The 15,104-nt window shown below is 39.5% G+C and overlaps 1 protein-coding gene and 1 long non-coding RNA gene across 2 annotated transcripts in view; one reads left to right on the forward strand and one right to left on the reverse strand.

The window, feature by feature from the left end:
- Positions 1 to 890: 890 nt before the first annotated feature.
- LOC119793456 overlaps positions 891 to 15,104 on the reverse strand; it is a 67,097-nt gene continuing 52,883 nt past the window's right edge. Inside the window, exons 11-16 of the mRNA XM_038300676.1 lie at positions 8,304 to 13,561; positions 3,893 to 4,091; positions 3,108 to 3,340; positions 2,737 to 3,027; positions 2,562 to 2,668; positions 891 to 2,440 (exon numbers count right to left, since the gene is read on the reverse strand). Coding sequence (XP_038156604.1) covers positions 2,205 to 2,440; positions 2,562 to 2,668; positions 2,737 to 3,027; positions 3,108 to 3,340; positions 3,893 to 4,091; positions 8,304 to 13,561 — 6,324 coding nt within the window. The 3' untranslated portion in view covers positions 891 to 2,204. The remainder of the gene's footprint in view (positions 2,441 to 2,561; positions 2,669 to 2,736; positions 3,028 to 3,107; positions 3,341 to 3,892; positions 4,092 to 8,303; positions 13,562 to 15,104) is intronic.
- LOC119793465 lies at positions 4,953 to 6,526 on the forward strand. Its single transcript, XR_005282099.1, has 3 exons — positions 4,953 to 4,989; positions 5,599 to 5,688; positions 5,900 to 6,526. It is a non-coding gene; the product is annotated as an uncharacterized LOC119793465 (long non-coding RNA).

Raw genomic sequence — 15,104 nt, forward strand, 5'->3', positions numbered from 1 at the left:
TTCACCATATTAAGCCACAGTACTTTTAACTTTCTGTCAACAACAATCGTTTGATTTCTACAAGGAGAATAACTCGTTTTCTTTCTAAAATCTCTACCAAAGTCATTTTTAAGATGTTCCATTTGTCCTCCACTGCCTTCATATTTTAATTAAAAGAATAAGAGGAAGCACAAGACTTTTTGTGCCCACTTGTTAAATAACAGAGCTCATTCTGTTTTAGAGGGCAGTGCTTTCCTTCAAGACTGAGAATGATTATTTTCTACCTTTAGCTACTTTAGATCACAGAGAAAACGTAAAATAATAGCAAATATGTTATTGTAATAATATGTTCAGACCCCAGGAGAGATCTGATTGTTAAAAAATGGGTGCAGAGGAAAAAAAGAAGAAAGAGTCGGAAAGAGTCAAGGGAGGGGAGAAAGAGAAGCACTGTTCTCTGTTTATTCACTGGATTGCCCGTTAGTAGTACGGGCTGGAGTGAAGCCACCAGCCGCCATATTGGTACTCCCTAGTTAGACCGGTCACAATGTGAACGATATGTGTGCTACAGCATCAAACAACGATGATGTTCGCATTTTCAGGGGGGCTTAAGACTCGAGGAAGTCTATAAATCATGTAATATGACATATTATACAAATCCATTACAATAAAATTAATATGTTAATCCAACATAATACAGATGTGCCAAAAGTGCTAAATTGATGATGTACATGTAATATATATTTATTGATGACATTACTGTGTTAATTAAATATTACATATCATTACACGGTATCACATCAAAAATTAGAAGCACGTGTCTGTTTAATAATGTAATATATATATATATATATATATATATATATATATATATATATATATATATATATATATATATATATATACACAGAGAGAGATAGATAGATAGATAGATAGATAGATAGATAGATAGAGATGGGTGAAATGTTTTAGTTCAGCATAACATTGAATATATTTCAGCAAATGACTTTGTCAAAAAAGAAATACAACAAACACTACAAAAACGACAGCGTCATCCACAAAATTAAGAAGAATACATTGACATTTCACACTGAATTAGTTTATGTTTACTCTACTTTCTATTTAAACAATGTCAATGGCTAAGATAGCCATACTAATGTTACTCTACATATTATACTATAGGATACATTGGCATACATTTGGATTTTCTTAGTTAGTACATCCACTGGCTGTAAATTTACCTGTGAATTGGGTTCCCATAGCTAGAAAAAGGCTTGTTTTTGCAGCCAGATGCTACACAGGCAGGCATTTCTATGGCTCGTCTCCGTGGGAGTGGGGAGTACCAATATGGCGGCCGATTACTTCATTTTTTGGGGCTATCAGCAATTGACTGAATAAATAGAGATCAGCAGAGAGAAGCCATAGTGATGCTAAGCTGGCGCTAGCCTAGGCTAGTCAGTCCTTTCTACCAGAAATAACAGCATGTAAAAGCAACAAGTGCTCAGTAGAGAAGTGTAGCAGAAGGTGCTATGTTTTAAAGTGCTTCTGTACAGTTAGGGTTACAGAGATATCACAGAAAAAAAAGATCTTCATTCCAACAGAGATAGCCTGAACAACAACGCAGCTCCGCAGTAAAAACAGGAAGTGAACACAATACGTCTCACCAACAGAAGCAGTATTTGGTCTAGTGGCAGGGTCTGCATACCTCACATGCACCATTTGATTTAATCAACTAAATCACTTTTGGTAGAAGAATATAATAGCACTAATTTTGGTTTGCAGGCAAAAAATGGATCCCTTCACAGTCTAACTTAGAAGCAAAAAATGTGTATGACATAGATCTGCATCCATAGACAAAGAGAGGAGAAGGAACTTCAGATTGGATTCAGGGAGCTTTTAAACCTTTCTTTGTGATCCCTAACTGCTTTTATAGATGACCTCAGCCAGAGCTAACACATCTTTCCTTCTCTCATTTTACTCAACACTAGTATCACAGGTGTGAGTCCCAGTCTGTTGACCTTTGTCAAAGTCCACTAGTGCCACAAATATCCAAAGAAGAGTCTGGGACAGAGGTGGATAAACCCCAGGAAGTAAAAACCCTTGTTTTCCTTCTCCCTATTCCTTTGTTGTGGAGCTTGAAATGCAAATGCTTGTGACTGATTCCTGTAGAGGCTTTTTACTTCCTTGACCTGGACTATCCACCTCTGGTCTGACATGTAAAAACACATCTAACGCTGCTGTTGACGTCTTGTAGGTGATTGAAGCTCTTTGAGCAGTTCATGATATTCTGGTGAATTCCTGGAGTAAAGATTTGCCTTGGTCCATTGATGAAGATCATCTCTGGTCTTCTGATCAATGACTCCCATCTCGCAGTATTTATCCAACAGCAGTTTCTCCCCGATGGCATGATATCTCCTGGTTGCCTCTTTGGATATGAAGTCAACTCCTTTCTTTTGCTGAATTCCTGTGCAGACACCAAACATTAGCAGACTAATAGAAAATGATTTCAATATTTTTGACCGATAATGAAACATTTTGCTCCTGCTTTCTGTTTCTTTTAACTCTTGGACTTCTCTGCTGTGTACCTGCATCCCTCCTGAGAGACTGGGACATCTCTGGGTTGGCCACTATCATGGACATCTTCATCAGTTTATCAGCGTCACCAGAAAGCAGGACTTCTGTGAGCTTTTCCCTGCAACAAAGGAGAAATGAAGTCAGCAGAGAGCTGAGATCAGCTGATAGCTGACCTGACCTCCTCACCTGACTATCTGGGACCCTTTGCTGTTGCCAGTGGTTAGGGCCTGATGGTGATGCTCTGTAAGAACCTCTCTGCAGAGCCCACCATTACCATTCCTTTTAATCATGGCATAAAGTTTGAGGTTCTTTGATTCAATGCTCTTCTTTAGGTCTTGGTTCTCTGGTTTCTGGAGCATCTCATGAGCCATCTGGAAGGTATTTTTAGGAGGGATGTGATCTGCATTCACTGGAGAAGTGTTATTGTTGTTATTCGCTGCGATGTTCGATCTGTTCGTCTTCCGTAGACCTTTGATACTGGAACAAACAAGAAGCATTAATCAGAGAGGATGATGTCCGTGACGGAGGGCTACTGTTGTTGGACAGGGTGAACTCACTCATCAAAGCTTCCAACCAGACCAAGGTTGTAGGTTTTTATGACAGAGATGTCCTCTTCTGGTATGTCCTCCATCCCGGTTGTGTTCATTTTGTCCCTGAACTTTTCTCTGCTTGCTTGTTGCGTCTTTCTCCCTCCTCCGCTGATCTTGTATTTCCCTGGTGATGTGTGCGTTTCTTCATACCCTCTCTGCAGGTTCAGAGCTGCGGCATAGCTGTGTGTGTCATGCAGGAGCTGAATAAAGACGGCAGAAAGAATCTACTAACAATCCTTAGGAAACAGATTTAAAACCAGTCGTCCACCTGCAGGCAGACACTACACATTCCTGCCGACCAACAAAAACAAAAAAACAACCTGCGGCACATTTTATAGACAGCTTCAGCTGCAGCTGCACATTACTGGATGTACTGCACACTGCACGTTGTCCTGGATCTACATCTTTGAAATCTACTCTAAGGTTGGCTGTTAAGTATTTCTCATTTTCGTCCATCAGATTTTGAGCCAAATTTCATTATGGTGACATAATGATAAACACGCTTGATTCTAACTATAATAAATCATAAAATTGGGCCTGTATCTAGGGTATAATACCTGGATTACTGTAGATTTTGAACCCTTTTTGTGTTGCCATATTAGCTCCATTTCTGTTTTGCTGAGACACCTTCAGCTAAGGTCCTAATAGTTTCCTGTTTTCTTTTCATAGGTCATAAGTGACTTTTTGGGATGGGTGGACGTTGCTGGAAGTCTTGACTTCTTTTGTTGTGCTCAATGTTTGAAAATACTCACAGATTCCTTTACTTTGTTTCGAAGGTTCGCTGCCTCTTGTCTCAGATCACCTGGATTGTCACTCGTTGCCTGAACCACGGCGTGATACAAGCAGTTCTGACCTGCTGAGTTCACTGGGACCACAGAACCATCTGGCCTCAGAATTTCAAAATGGCCCCCATAGGGCCGTGTTTCACCAGCGAGCCGTTTCATGAGCCCCCTTAAGATGCATCAAAGACAAACAAATAAAACATTAGAAACACATAAAACTCAACTGAGGTGTCTGCACTCCTTCAGCCTAGTATTCCTCTTTTGTGAAAAAAACACTGTAAGTACAGAAATAAATCTGTAAGAATTCTTACTTTCTCTTTTGTTTATATTTGAAATGTCATTGGCAGCACAGTGGATCTTGAAATCAGTTTCATTTTTGCTTTCGCAGTTTTAATGAGAAAGTGGATTTGGGTTCTGTTTGTTTTGGGGGAACAGGAGCCCTTGCGTTCAACCATAAACTCCTTTATACACAAAAGTAGTCTAGTCTACCTGTGAATCAAAAGCCCATCTTAGGCCCCCTCCATATGAATGCCAGGCGCGGATTCAGGCGGGGGCGCGGGGGGCGCGCGCACCCCCCTTTGGGATATGGCAAGCCAATTGGGCCAATAATCGTCCGTACAATAACACGCAGTTCCAACCCGTATTTTACGCGAGCACGCGTTTTTTACGTCACCAAGCGTTTTCAGCCAGAACGCGCGGTGACGTAAAAAACGCGCGCTCGCGTAAAATACGGGTTGGAACTGCGCGTTATTGTACGGACGATTATTGGCCCAATCGGCTTGCCATACTCCAATGCCGTCGTTGCGAGCACGAGGAGACCTGGAAGGCCAAACAAGAAAACCAGACAACCATCTCTTTTTAGATTCTGGTCCAATCCAACAGAAGGGTAAGTAGAAACCAACTTTATCACTTTATTTTCTATAGGCTTATGTCAATAATCTAAATAACACAGATTGAAATGTTTATATCTTGTTTTCTATTCTTCAGTGGACCTGGCACAAATTCAGAAAATGACCACAGCGTTGAACAGTATGAACGTTCAGATATTGGAGACACACAGATAAAAGGTATGATGATTGCTAGAAAATGTAATGATAATGAGAAAAGATTATCAACATTGTTGATTGTTGATAAACAAGTTGTTTAAAGTTGCAAAGTAATGCAATTGTAGGAATACTTTAACCAGTAACGGGAAAGTTATAAAAATTGCAGTGTTTGATAAGTAATAAAAAGAGTGTACAATTAACAAAAATAAGCAACATTAGTTGCCATTGACATGCATACAATAGTTATTTTGTAGTCTGTATTTTTGGGTCTAAACTTGTACCACGTGTTGTACTGTTAAAAATAAGAATGGTATCCTTTATGAAAACATTACTAACTTTTATCAATTGGTAAGGATCCAAATCAATGAATGCTCTAAGCGCACGCTTGGAGTCTAAGGGAGTCTTGTTAACATTGTGATATGATAACTACAAATCTGGTGTTATTTGTTTTCAGTGAATTTAATATTTTACAATAAAAATACAATTTACTTTTAAGGAAATTCAATTTTGTGCACCTGGTGATATGTGTTCAGTGAATTTAATAATTTACGATAAAAACACAACATTAAATTGTTTTGTGGCTCCTCCTGAGATTACAAGGTTCACCTGATCAATTATTTTCTTTTCCAGATGAACAACAAGGACCGTGTTTCGATGTAAAGACAACTGAAGAGGCTGCGCTCAACCAAGGCGATTTGCCCCAAACAACTTATGACATAGGTTAGTAATAGTTGTATTTTTTTCAATGTCAAAACAACTAATTTTCTTTTTGTTTTACACGATTGACTTTTTTGCTTAATCTTGAAATCTTACATTTCATAATAATTATTTCATAATAAAGCAAGACTATACAAAAGCTTCATGTAGGCAGATTTACAACTCCACCAGCACCCATGCAAAATTGACAATGTAAATATCAATCTTATTACAGATATATCAAAGGCCAAGGACCGGATTAGTGAAATGGACGACTCGGGAAAATTCCAACTTCTTCAGACCAGAAAACCACCCAAATCTTTCAATTTCGCTGCCAGAGAATTTAAAGACAACCGAAGAGCCAGTGGGGTGACCAAAAGAACATGCCAGAGGGACTGGCTGGACAAGTATGACTTTTTATCGTTTTTACATCATATAAAGATGATCTACCGTCAGGATCAACATTCAGGCAGGAAGTGTAGTTGTGGCACACAAAGTGGTCATCATCAGTGGAAAAACCCAGCTCTCTCCCTGAAATTCTAAAGATAACAAATATGAAGTGCTACCCAAACATTTATATGATTCTTCACCTTCTGTCAGTCATATTTGTTACCAGTGCTTCTGTGGAAAGTGCTAACTCGGGTCTTAAAGCAGTGAAAACTTTGCTGAGGTAGACAATGGGACAGGAAAGGTTTGTGGCTTTGCTACTTTTGTATGTGCACAAAGACATTCAGTTAGACATCAACAAAATCATCGACATATTTGCCCAGAAGGTTGACATTTGTAAACCCATTATCATCATCATAAAGTTTGTAGTAGAGAACAATATTCTTTGTGTGGTTTAACTTTGTTTTTTTTTTTTGTTTTTCAACAGTGTATCTTGTTAAAATATATTCAAAACTCCTTTGTCTTACTTGAACCCAAGTCCTTGGGGGTTTTTTTTATTTCATGTTCTGTGTAAATATCATTTCTGGAAATAAAGAAACTCCTTGTTTGATTAATTGTTGATAAGGATTTTTTTTTCTTCAAACTACCTTTTAACCTTGTGCATGCTTTAAAACCGAGAGATCCTTTTTTAATTACAATAATGTAATCATGCTAATTCTACTTATGTTCATCCATTAAAATGATCAATTAAAAACCCTTGGATGAATAATTAGGGTAGTGTGAAAGAGTGAATATGGTATTCTTTGGTCTTTTAGCCTCACATTGTCTTGACCTGTGACCCCGTGACCCTTGACCCCGTGACCCGATGACCCCTAGGTGCGCACCCCCCTTTGAAAAATCCTGGATCCGCCCCTGAATGCCGCTGTTTTCCTAGGCTGTATCCAAAGAGATAAGCTGGGACACCATAAACAGACCCTTTTGAAACTGGCTCAGACTGGAAATATGTCTTAATGTTTTGTTGTGGACATTTGAGCCATGGCTTTGTTCTAACGATGACTTTGAAGCTCCCACTCACATCATAAACTAATTTTTGCCACCATGTTGGTGTGTTAAACTTGGCTGAGCCATCGGAGAGTTATTTTTGTCTCGATGCGATTCTAGGGTAGAGTAACAGCATCGTTAACGGGTCGACATATACACTTCAGCATCTAGAGCAGTGGCAATTAGGGGTATGTGTACTCCTAGTGGTCCGCGAGTGCATTGCAAGGGGTACATTAAAATATTCTTATTTCTTAGGTAGTAAAATAAAATACATAATATTTTCTTTGTGAGGACCCAATTGAAAAATTAAACAAGCTTTTATCAACCAAAAAGTTACGTTTTCTTATATAGTTGAGTTCACCCTCAGCTGAGAAACACATCCAAACCAAGCAGAGGAACAGACTGGATGTAGAGAACAACTTGGTATCAGCTGTTTTTCACACTGAGCTACTGAAGCTCATTAATGCAGCTCAGGTTTTGCTCTGTATTATGTTTTTAATTCATCAAGTTTAAATGTGATTATAAGGGAATTACTTAGAGGAGCTCTAGTTTTATAAATAAATGTTTATAATAGGATTTTATTTTTTATTTATTTCAAATCCTTACTAAATTCCAGGCAACATATTAATGTTGCTTTTTTATTTGAGATGAAAAGCACAAAATGCCTAAGAATTAAATGCTCAAATTAAAATATTATGTAAAATAGTTTTCATCTTATAATCAGTTATTGTACTTTCCACTTTTGGACAGTCATCAGTACTTTTGACTGAGAAGGGGACTCATGGTAAGACCAATGACCAAAGGGGTACACAAGTCAAAAAAGGTTGGGAAACACTGCTCTCACGTGTTGCTTTGTGCACTTGTGTAGAGGCAAAGTTTCTTTAACACCATTTATGAAAACAGGCCTTGTTAGTCTTTGTGGCTTTAGTTTATCCACTCACTGTCCATGTAAAGTCATGTCATTGCTGAACACATTGCATAGTTTGAGGTCATTTTGGATTTTATTTGAATATCCTGATACATAAAACCAAAAAACTGAGGGCATTCTTTACGGTTTAGATGGGGGGATTGCTGGAAAGTCAATGGGGTAATTTTTTTCTGAACTAATGGGATAGAAGCAAACTTAGAATCAAATTTATTGACACTTCTGGGCAATTACAGTAAAATGCTTTATTCACTGAATATGTTTAAAGTTGTCAACCATTACTTACTGTTTTGTTGTTTCTGGATCTTTCTTCAGTTGGAGGACAATGTCTTCTGCAGAACTGTCTTTTCCTGGAAAATAATCCTCTGAGAGCTTCTTCTTATCTGCATCCACAACTATCACCCTGATGCCTCTGCCTTTGATTTTCGCATTCAGAGCATCACTCTGAGTGAGGACATGGATGTCCAAAGATGAAGCAGGATGATCCACATCACAAATATCCTCAATATAACAGTGAAGATCCTGTTTTTCCTCCTCTGATAGAGATGCACATGGGCTTTGGAAGACCTTTCTCATTTGGTGTTTATGCAGCTGATTGTCAAAGAAACTTTCGGTGTGAGCCCTACCAAGTAAGTTGCCAACAGCAGTACCAGCTGCACTGTTTATTTTGGTCATGCCAGCTCTGGTTATGATGGAGGTCATGTGTCGTGAGCAAGCTTCAACAAATGAATCTGAGACACTTTTAGCCATAATCTGGAGCATGTCTGTCTTAAGTCGCTTCACATCAGATAATGTGTGTCTCCCATCCTTATCATACTTCTCCTGTGGCAGCTGATCCATGCTTTTCAACAACTTGGGCACAAATGTTTTATCAATGATCTCTTTTGTAGGAACTGACTGCAATATTTCCACACAAAGTTTGATATACTGAGCTGATTCCAAAGCCTTCATCAACAATTTCATCTCTTTCTGCTTCTCCATGCGACGCGTTATAGAACCACAGACATCTGAAAGTGTATCAAGAACTTTGCTGAGCTGGGTACAGTCCATCATCAGGCAAGGGATTATGTCTCGTGTCATAATGTCCACTGACAGACGCATTTCATTCTCACATTGCATATCTATTTTGAAGTCAGTGAATCCCTCCTTAATGGCAGTTTTTGGTACTGCTGAACAAATGAAGTTTGTTAGAGCAGAATCTAGTCGGCCATTAGATTTAATCATCGCATGGACTTTGTCCCTGAAAGCCTCATTCAGGATCTTTTCAAGTAACGCTGTAAGTCCACTGTTAACAGCATAGCTGAGAGCAGCGACACAACCCTGCTTGCCAAGTTCCTGAAAAGCATATTTCCCTGCATGCTTAAAGCACTCTTTCACTGTAACCACAGAGCTACATTTAGCCCCAGTCATCAGACCTTTAGCCCCACTTTTCACAGCACTTGCAGCTCTGCTCAGTTTGCTCAATCCACCAAAGACAAGAGACACTCCAATGCTGATAGCTTTGGCAATTGCCCACTCTGCCCAGTCAAAGCCTCCTTGTAGCATCCCCTTTATTCCATGAATCATGTCGGAAACACCTTCACTGATTAGTCCAAATCCAAACTGACTGGCACTCCCATAAGACAGAGTGCAAACAAGAACCCCTAATGCTACTTGGAGAACTCCAAGACAGAAACAGGCAAAGGCATCGATTGAAAACTCTGGCTTCTTTTTAACCTCAAAAACGATGCAGAGGCCAAATTCATGAAGTACCATTAATTCATTAGTGGTAATGGGGTCTTTGTCTTTGGAAAGACTGTAAACACTGGAGTCCTCTAAAACTGGCTCTCCTTTACTTTGTTCAATGTGCTGGAGGGTGTTCAGGGCATTTTCAATGTATCCTTTCCAACATTTAAAGACATTCATCCTGGCTTTCATTTGGGTCTGCAGGTTACTATCTTTGTGGTGGGGTAAAAAGTCATTAGTGACTGCAAGACTGCAAAACATCATTGTGTTTGTTGATTCTGAGAGGTACACATCTACAGCAGTCTTTGCTTTTTCTAACAACTGCTTTGCTTCAACTTTGTAGCCACTCCTTTGCAGGTTGACTGTGATGTATGCCTGGTTGTAAAATGCAACAGCACCATAGAAAGGATCACATTGCTCAGCACTCTGCCAGTAACATAATGCTCCAAAGTCACTTTCCTTTCTGTTGCTGCGGTGAAGGTAAGTTCTACTTTTTGCCAATTTGATATAATCATAGAAGTTTTTGCTTCTCCCCTTTAAGATTTGATCAGCAATTGTCTCTAGATCTGTGATCAAGCTTTGTTTCATGAGATTGATATCCTCATGCTTCCTGAGTTTCTCTTCATGGAGGATGAGCCACAGGCCCCATGATTCTTTCAAAACATTAATTGCCGTCTCATAATCAAACTTTTGACGATGGCTCTTAAAACACTCAGGAAGATCTTTCATCTTCAGCTTTGAGATGTCCATTCTCTCCTCCTCTGTGTAGTTGTTATCAAAGGCAGAGAGAAATTCAAGAAATGTGGAAAAAAGATTTTCCTTCATTTCAATTTGAAACAGTTCATTTTCCTCCATACCGCCTAAACGTCTTTCTTCGTATTTCTCTCTGAGTCGTCTCATGGTTTCCACTGAATGGCCTTGGTATGCTGGTGCAAGAAGATCCTGGTGGAGAATCATCTGCGCCATCCCGGGGTTTCCTTTGCGGGCAGTGCGTCCAAATACTTGTCTCTCCACACGATAACTTCCGGAGAAGTATGTGAGAAGCACAAACAGACCTCCGCACTCATTGACTTCTCGGTGAACAAGTATGTCGGTCCCTCGACCTCCAAGATTTGTAGCAATAATGATGTGTCCCTTTCTGAAGGTTTCATTTTCAATGTTGTGCTTGGTACTTAATGTATACATGGTGATCTTAGCAGGTTGTCGTTCTTTAACATCTACTCTACTCCTTAGCTCCTCGGCAGTCTTGACATCCTCACAGATAATCAAAACAACTTGGCCTCGGTCTGCAGCTTGCCATGTCCTTTCACAGATCACCTGGATCCACTCAGTTTTTCCTCCACTCACCTGAACTGCTGGCAGTTCTATACGCTTTTTATGACGGTGAGGTGGAACGATGTAACTGGCAGTGTTGTACTGTCGTTTTAGAAAAGCTTTCTCAGCTTCACCTCCTAACGTCCCAGAGACTCCAAATATGCCATTGTCAGTGAGGTACTTTTTAAAGAAGTGGACATTTGACATGTAGTTTGTTACATTGGTCAGTTGTGAAACTGCCAGTTGGTGTTTCATCTCCAAAAACTGTTGCAGACCTTCACCCCAGCGCTTATTTTTCTCCAGTACCCCGCTGGCCTGGAAGTCCACTGGAATTATGGCATCATAATGATGAGTGTTTTCATAGCAGAAACCGGGTCTGTCTGCTTCAGGTGCCTTCTCAATCATGTACTCTCTTCCTGGTGCCATTTGAATGGCTCTTAAGGCATTCTCTACAAAAATCGGCAATTGATTTTCAACATATTCTTTTAAGAAAGATGGTATAACAATACATCCTTGAGTTTTCTCCACTGAGTTTAAGGAACACTCACTGGAATACTTAAGTCTAGAGTTCAGTTCTTTAACTGTCGATTCCATAAGGGATTTCTCAGACATGATCTCACAGGCACATCCTTTCTGAAGAAGAAGCATTTGGACATCGGGTTCTCTGGAAGAATTTTCCTTACAGTACAGCTTTGCTTTGTTGTTTACAAGTGAGTAACAATCTACTGTCACACCATCGAGCACTGCTGTCTCAAGCTCCGTGAACAGCTTATACTGCTCTCGATGTCCCAGCTTGGCCATAAATTGTCCAATAACTTCTCTCTTGGCATCTTCAAGGCTTTCATCATCTGTCTGAGTTTGATTCATTGCTTTAATTATTTCATTGAAATCCTCATTTGAATAAAGGCCTAGCTGCACACCCAGTAAGAGTATGTCAGTTTCTGAAAAGTCTGATTCTAAACCAACCACAGCCTGCTTGGCCACCTTGTGACAGTACTGGATCCTTGTTCCCCATTGGATCTCACCTGTTTCAAATATTTCTATTGGACGGCAGGCAGACATTATGGCCCAGATGCTTGCAAGAACTTGTTCCAGATGCCTCAGTCCATTGGCTTGATGTGACAAGAAGGTTACCTGGACTCCACTGTCCAGCGTCATATAGTCAACTTCATCCACAATCACACAATCAAACTTCCTCAGTCCTCGGGTCTTTTTCTTATCAAACTCTTGCCTCAGTACATCTGCAGCAAAGGTACAAACAGTACCATAAACTATTTGCATGGAATATGCTTCCTGAAGTAGCTTGTCATGATCTTCAAATGAACTTTTAGCATGATGCTGTGGAGGAACAGTAGATGAGGTGACACCAAATACCTCATAGAGTTTCTTCCACTCATGTTGATCACGTATTGCAAGCAAAGGGGAACTTGTCACAATATCTACTGCTGTACCTCGTATAGCCTGGATTGTGGCAAACATGGCTAGAATGCAGGTCTTACCTTCGCCTGTTCCAATTTCCAGGAGGCATCCACTTTTATCCTTGGACTGTGGTAGCAGCAGTAGCAGTAGCGATGCAAGCTGAGTCAGCCTGGGGAAGTAACCCTGAACTTCCTCTCCACTTACACTGATGAAGTTTGTGCACTTCTTCACAGCTATGGACATGACTACGAGGATGGTCTTTAACATATCGTAGTTGGGGTTTTCAAAATCTATTGAAGCTATCCAATTTTTACAGTCTTCAATCAAGTCGGACTCCAGTTCCACTCCTTTACATCTGGGCAACACTTCTCCAACATATTGAAGAATATCTTCTAGTTGTGAGAGAAGATGCTCTGGGTATTTATTTTCTTTCATTTCACTCAAGATACTCTCAAGGTCCTTGTCCATCTCAAAGGATATACAGTCTTGTAAATATGTTAGAGGATCTTTGTGCTTTAGTGATTTGAGAGCCTGTATGCAGCTTAGACTAAAGGTGCATATCATCTGCAGTATTTTTGAGACTTTGTCCTGATCCATGCTTCTTGTCCGTCCAATAAAGAGTTTAATTTCTTTCGAAGTCCAAATGTTGTTAAAAAGAATTTGACTGAGAAATTCCTTGCTTTGCTTTGGCAGCACTGAGGTCATTTCAAGAGTGTTAACTAAAACCTGTCTAGCGAGAGTTGGGTTAGAAATCTGCAATTGATCTTCCAAACAGAGAAGAAATTTGATTTTTCTGTCTTGTCCAGTTATTGGCTCAGGCTCAAGGTCAGGGATGCCCTCTAGAGTAACCTTGACCACTGCCTCCAAGACACTAAACCGCTCAGTCAGGGAAAGGTGTACATATCCAGTGGCCTGATCCAAAGCCCACTGTGACCAGATGGGTATATTGTGCTCCGTTAGGTAGTTTGATAGTAGCTCATTTTGGAGAGACTTCATTCTGTCCTCAAGGCTAATGTTTGTTTTTTCACTCTCTGTGATTTGGTAGCTTGATAGAAGTTTTTCAAATCTTTGCTGCACATCTCCAAACTGCATGAAAGATTATTAGCATAATGTAAATGTCAAACTTAAAATTTCAAATTTTACAGAACAAATCCATAACCTCTGTCGTGGGTAGATGTTAAATATCCGTTTGCCTTTAAAAAAGTAAATAAATAAATATTCCAACAATTGGGTAAAGGCATATATTTATGGAGCTAAATTGGTCTCATTTTTCACAAATACACATATGTGATTCATACATGAACTGGACAACATCCATACACACACAGCACGATTCACGCAAGCACAAAAAAATCCACACACAGCACGATTCACGCAAGCACACAGAAATTCACGCAAACACTGTAAAAGATTCACACACAGCACCATTCATGCAAGCACAAACAAATTCACACACACACAGTACAAGGTCCACACACACTCAGCACCATTCATGCAAGCATGCAAGACTTACTCATGCACAGCACATGATTTACCAAAGTATTTCTGGTCCATATGCAATTATATATTCAATTACAAAGTACCAGTGGTCTTTAAACTTCACTGCATTTGTGTGGATTTTTGAGACTCTCCCGACGTTTTTTTAAACAGGGATGTTTTGCAACCAATCACAGAGCTCCCTTGTATAAGTCAAGTTTTTTTCAGAGTTTGTGCATAAAAAAAAAAAAAAAACAATTCACTAGGTTTGTTACACACATTAGGTTTAAAAACAATTATAGGGAGAGGATTCTACAGTTGACAGGATATGAGATTTATTTGTTTTTAGTTTATTTAATATAAGCGACATGCCGATCATTTATTTATTTTTACAACACATGAAGAACTACTGAAATTATTTTCAGATTACACATAAATATATTAATTAATTCCGCAGGGGGAAGGAATTTTTGTTTTTAAACCTAATGTGTGTAGCAAACCTAGTGATTGATTTTTTTTTGTTTATTGATGCACAAACTCTAACAAAAACCTGACTAAATCACGAAATAAAACAGTGTGATTGGATGTAAGGAGTGCAGAGACAGGGGAAATTCTATGTAATACGTATTACTAAGATTATGCTGCCCTGTATATTGACAGAACACCGGGCTGGAGTGGAGCAACTAATCATCACACCTGGATTACTTTCTTGTGATTGGCTTATACAATGGAGCACTGTCATTGGTTGCAAACCATTCCCTGTTTAAAAAAATGCATTTGTGTATTGATGCACGTCAGGAGAGTATGGGAGAATTATCCTGCCATAATGCAAGAGCACATAATTTCAATTTGAGAAAAGAATTTCATCTTCTTGTCCTCAAAACTTATAATGCTCACACTCAAAACATGCGCTCTCTCTCAAATATTTTCTCTTCTCTCTTATTTCTTCTCTCAGATTTAATGCTTCTTGCACAGATATTTTCTGCTCTCGCTTGCCTCCTTCTCTTTGCGCACAAACCGCGCTCTGCCCGAGTCTCAGATACGCTCGCAAAACCGCTGGAAAGGTTGCTAGACGACGATCCAACTGCAATCCGAGAGAGAGCAAAAAAATCCGCAAGCAGAGCCTACGGGTTTGCGAGCGTATCTGAGACTC

The sequence above is a fragment of the Cyprinodon tularosa genome, unplaced genomic scaffold, assembly GCF_016077235.1.
Source record: "Cyprinodon tularosa strain WSP-4 unplaced genomic scaffold, ASM1607723v1 ctg453, whole genome shotgun sequence".
NCBI lineage: Eukaryota > Metazoa > Chordata > Actinopteri > Cyprinodontiformes > Cyprinodontidae > Cyprinodon > Cyprinodon tularosa.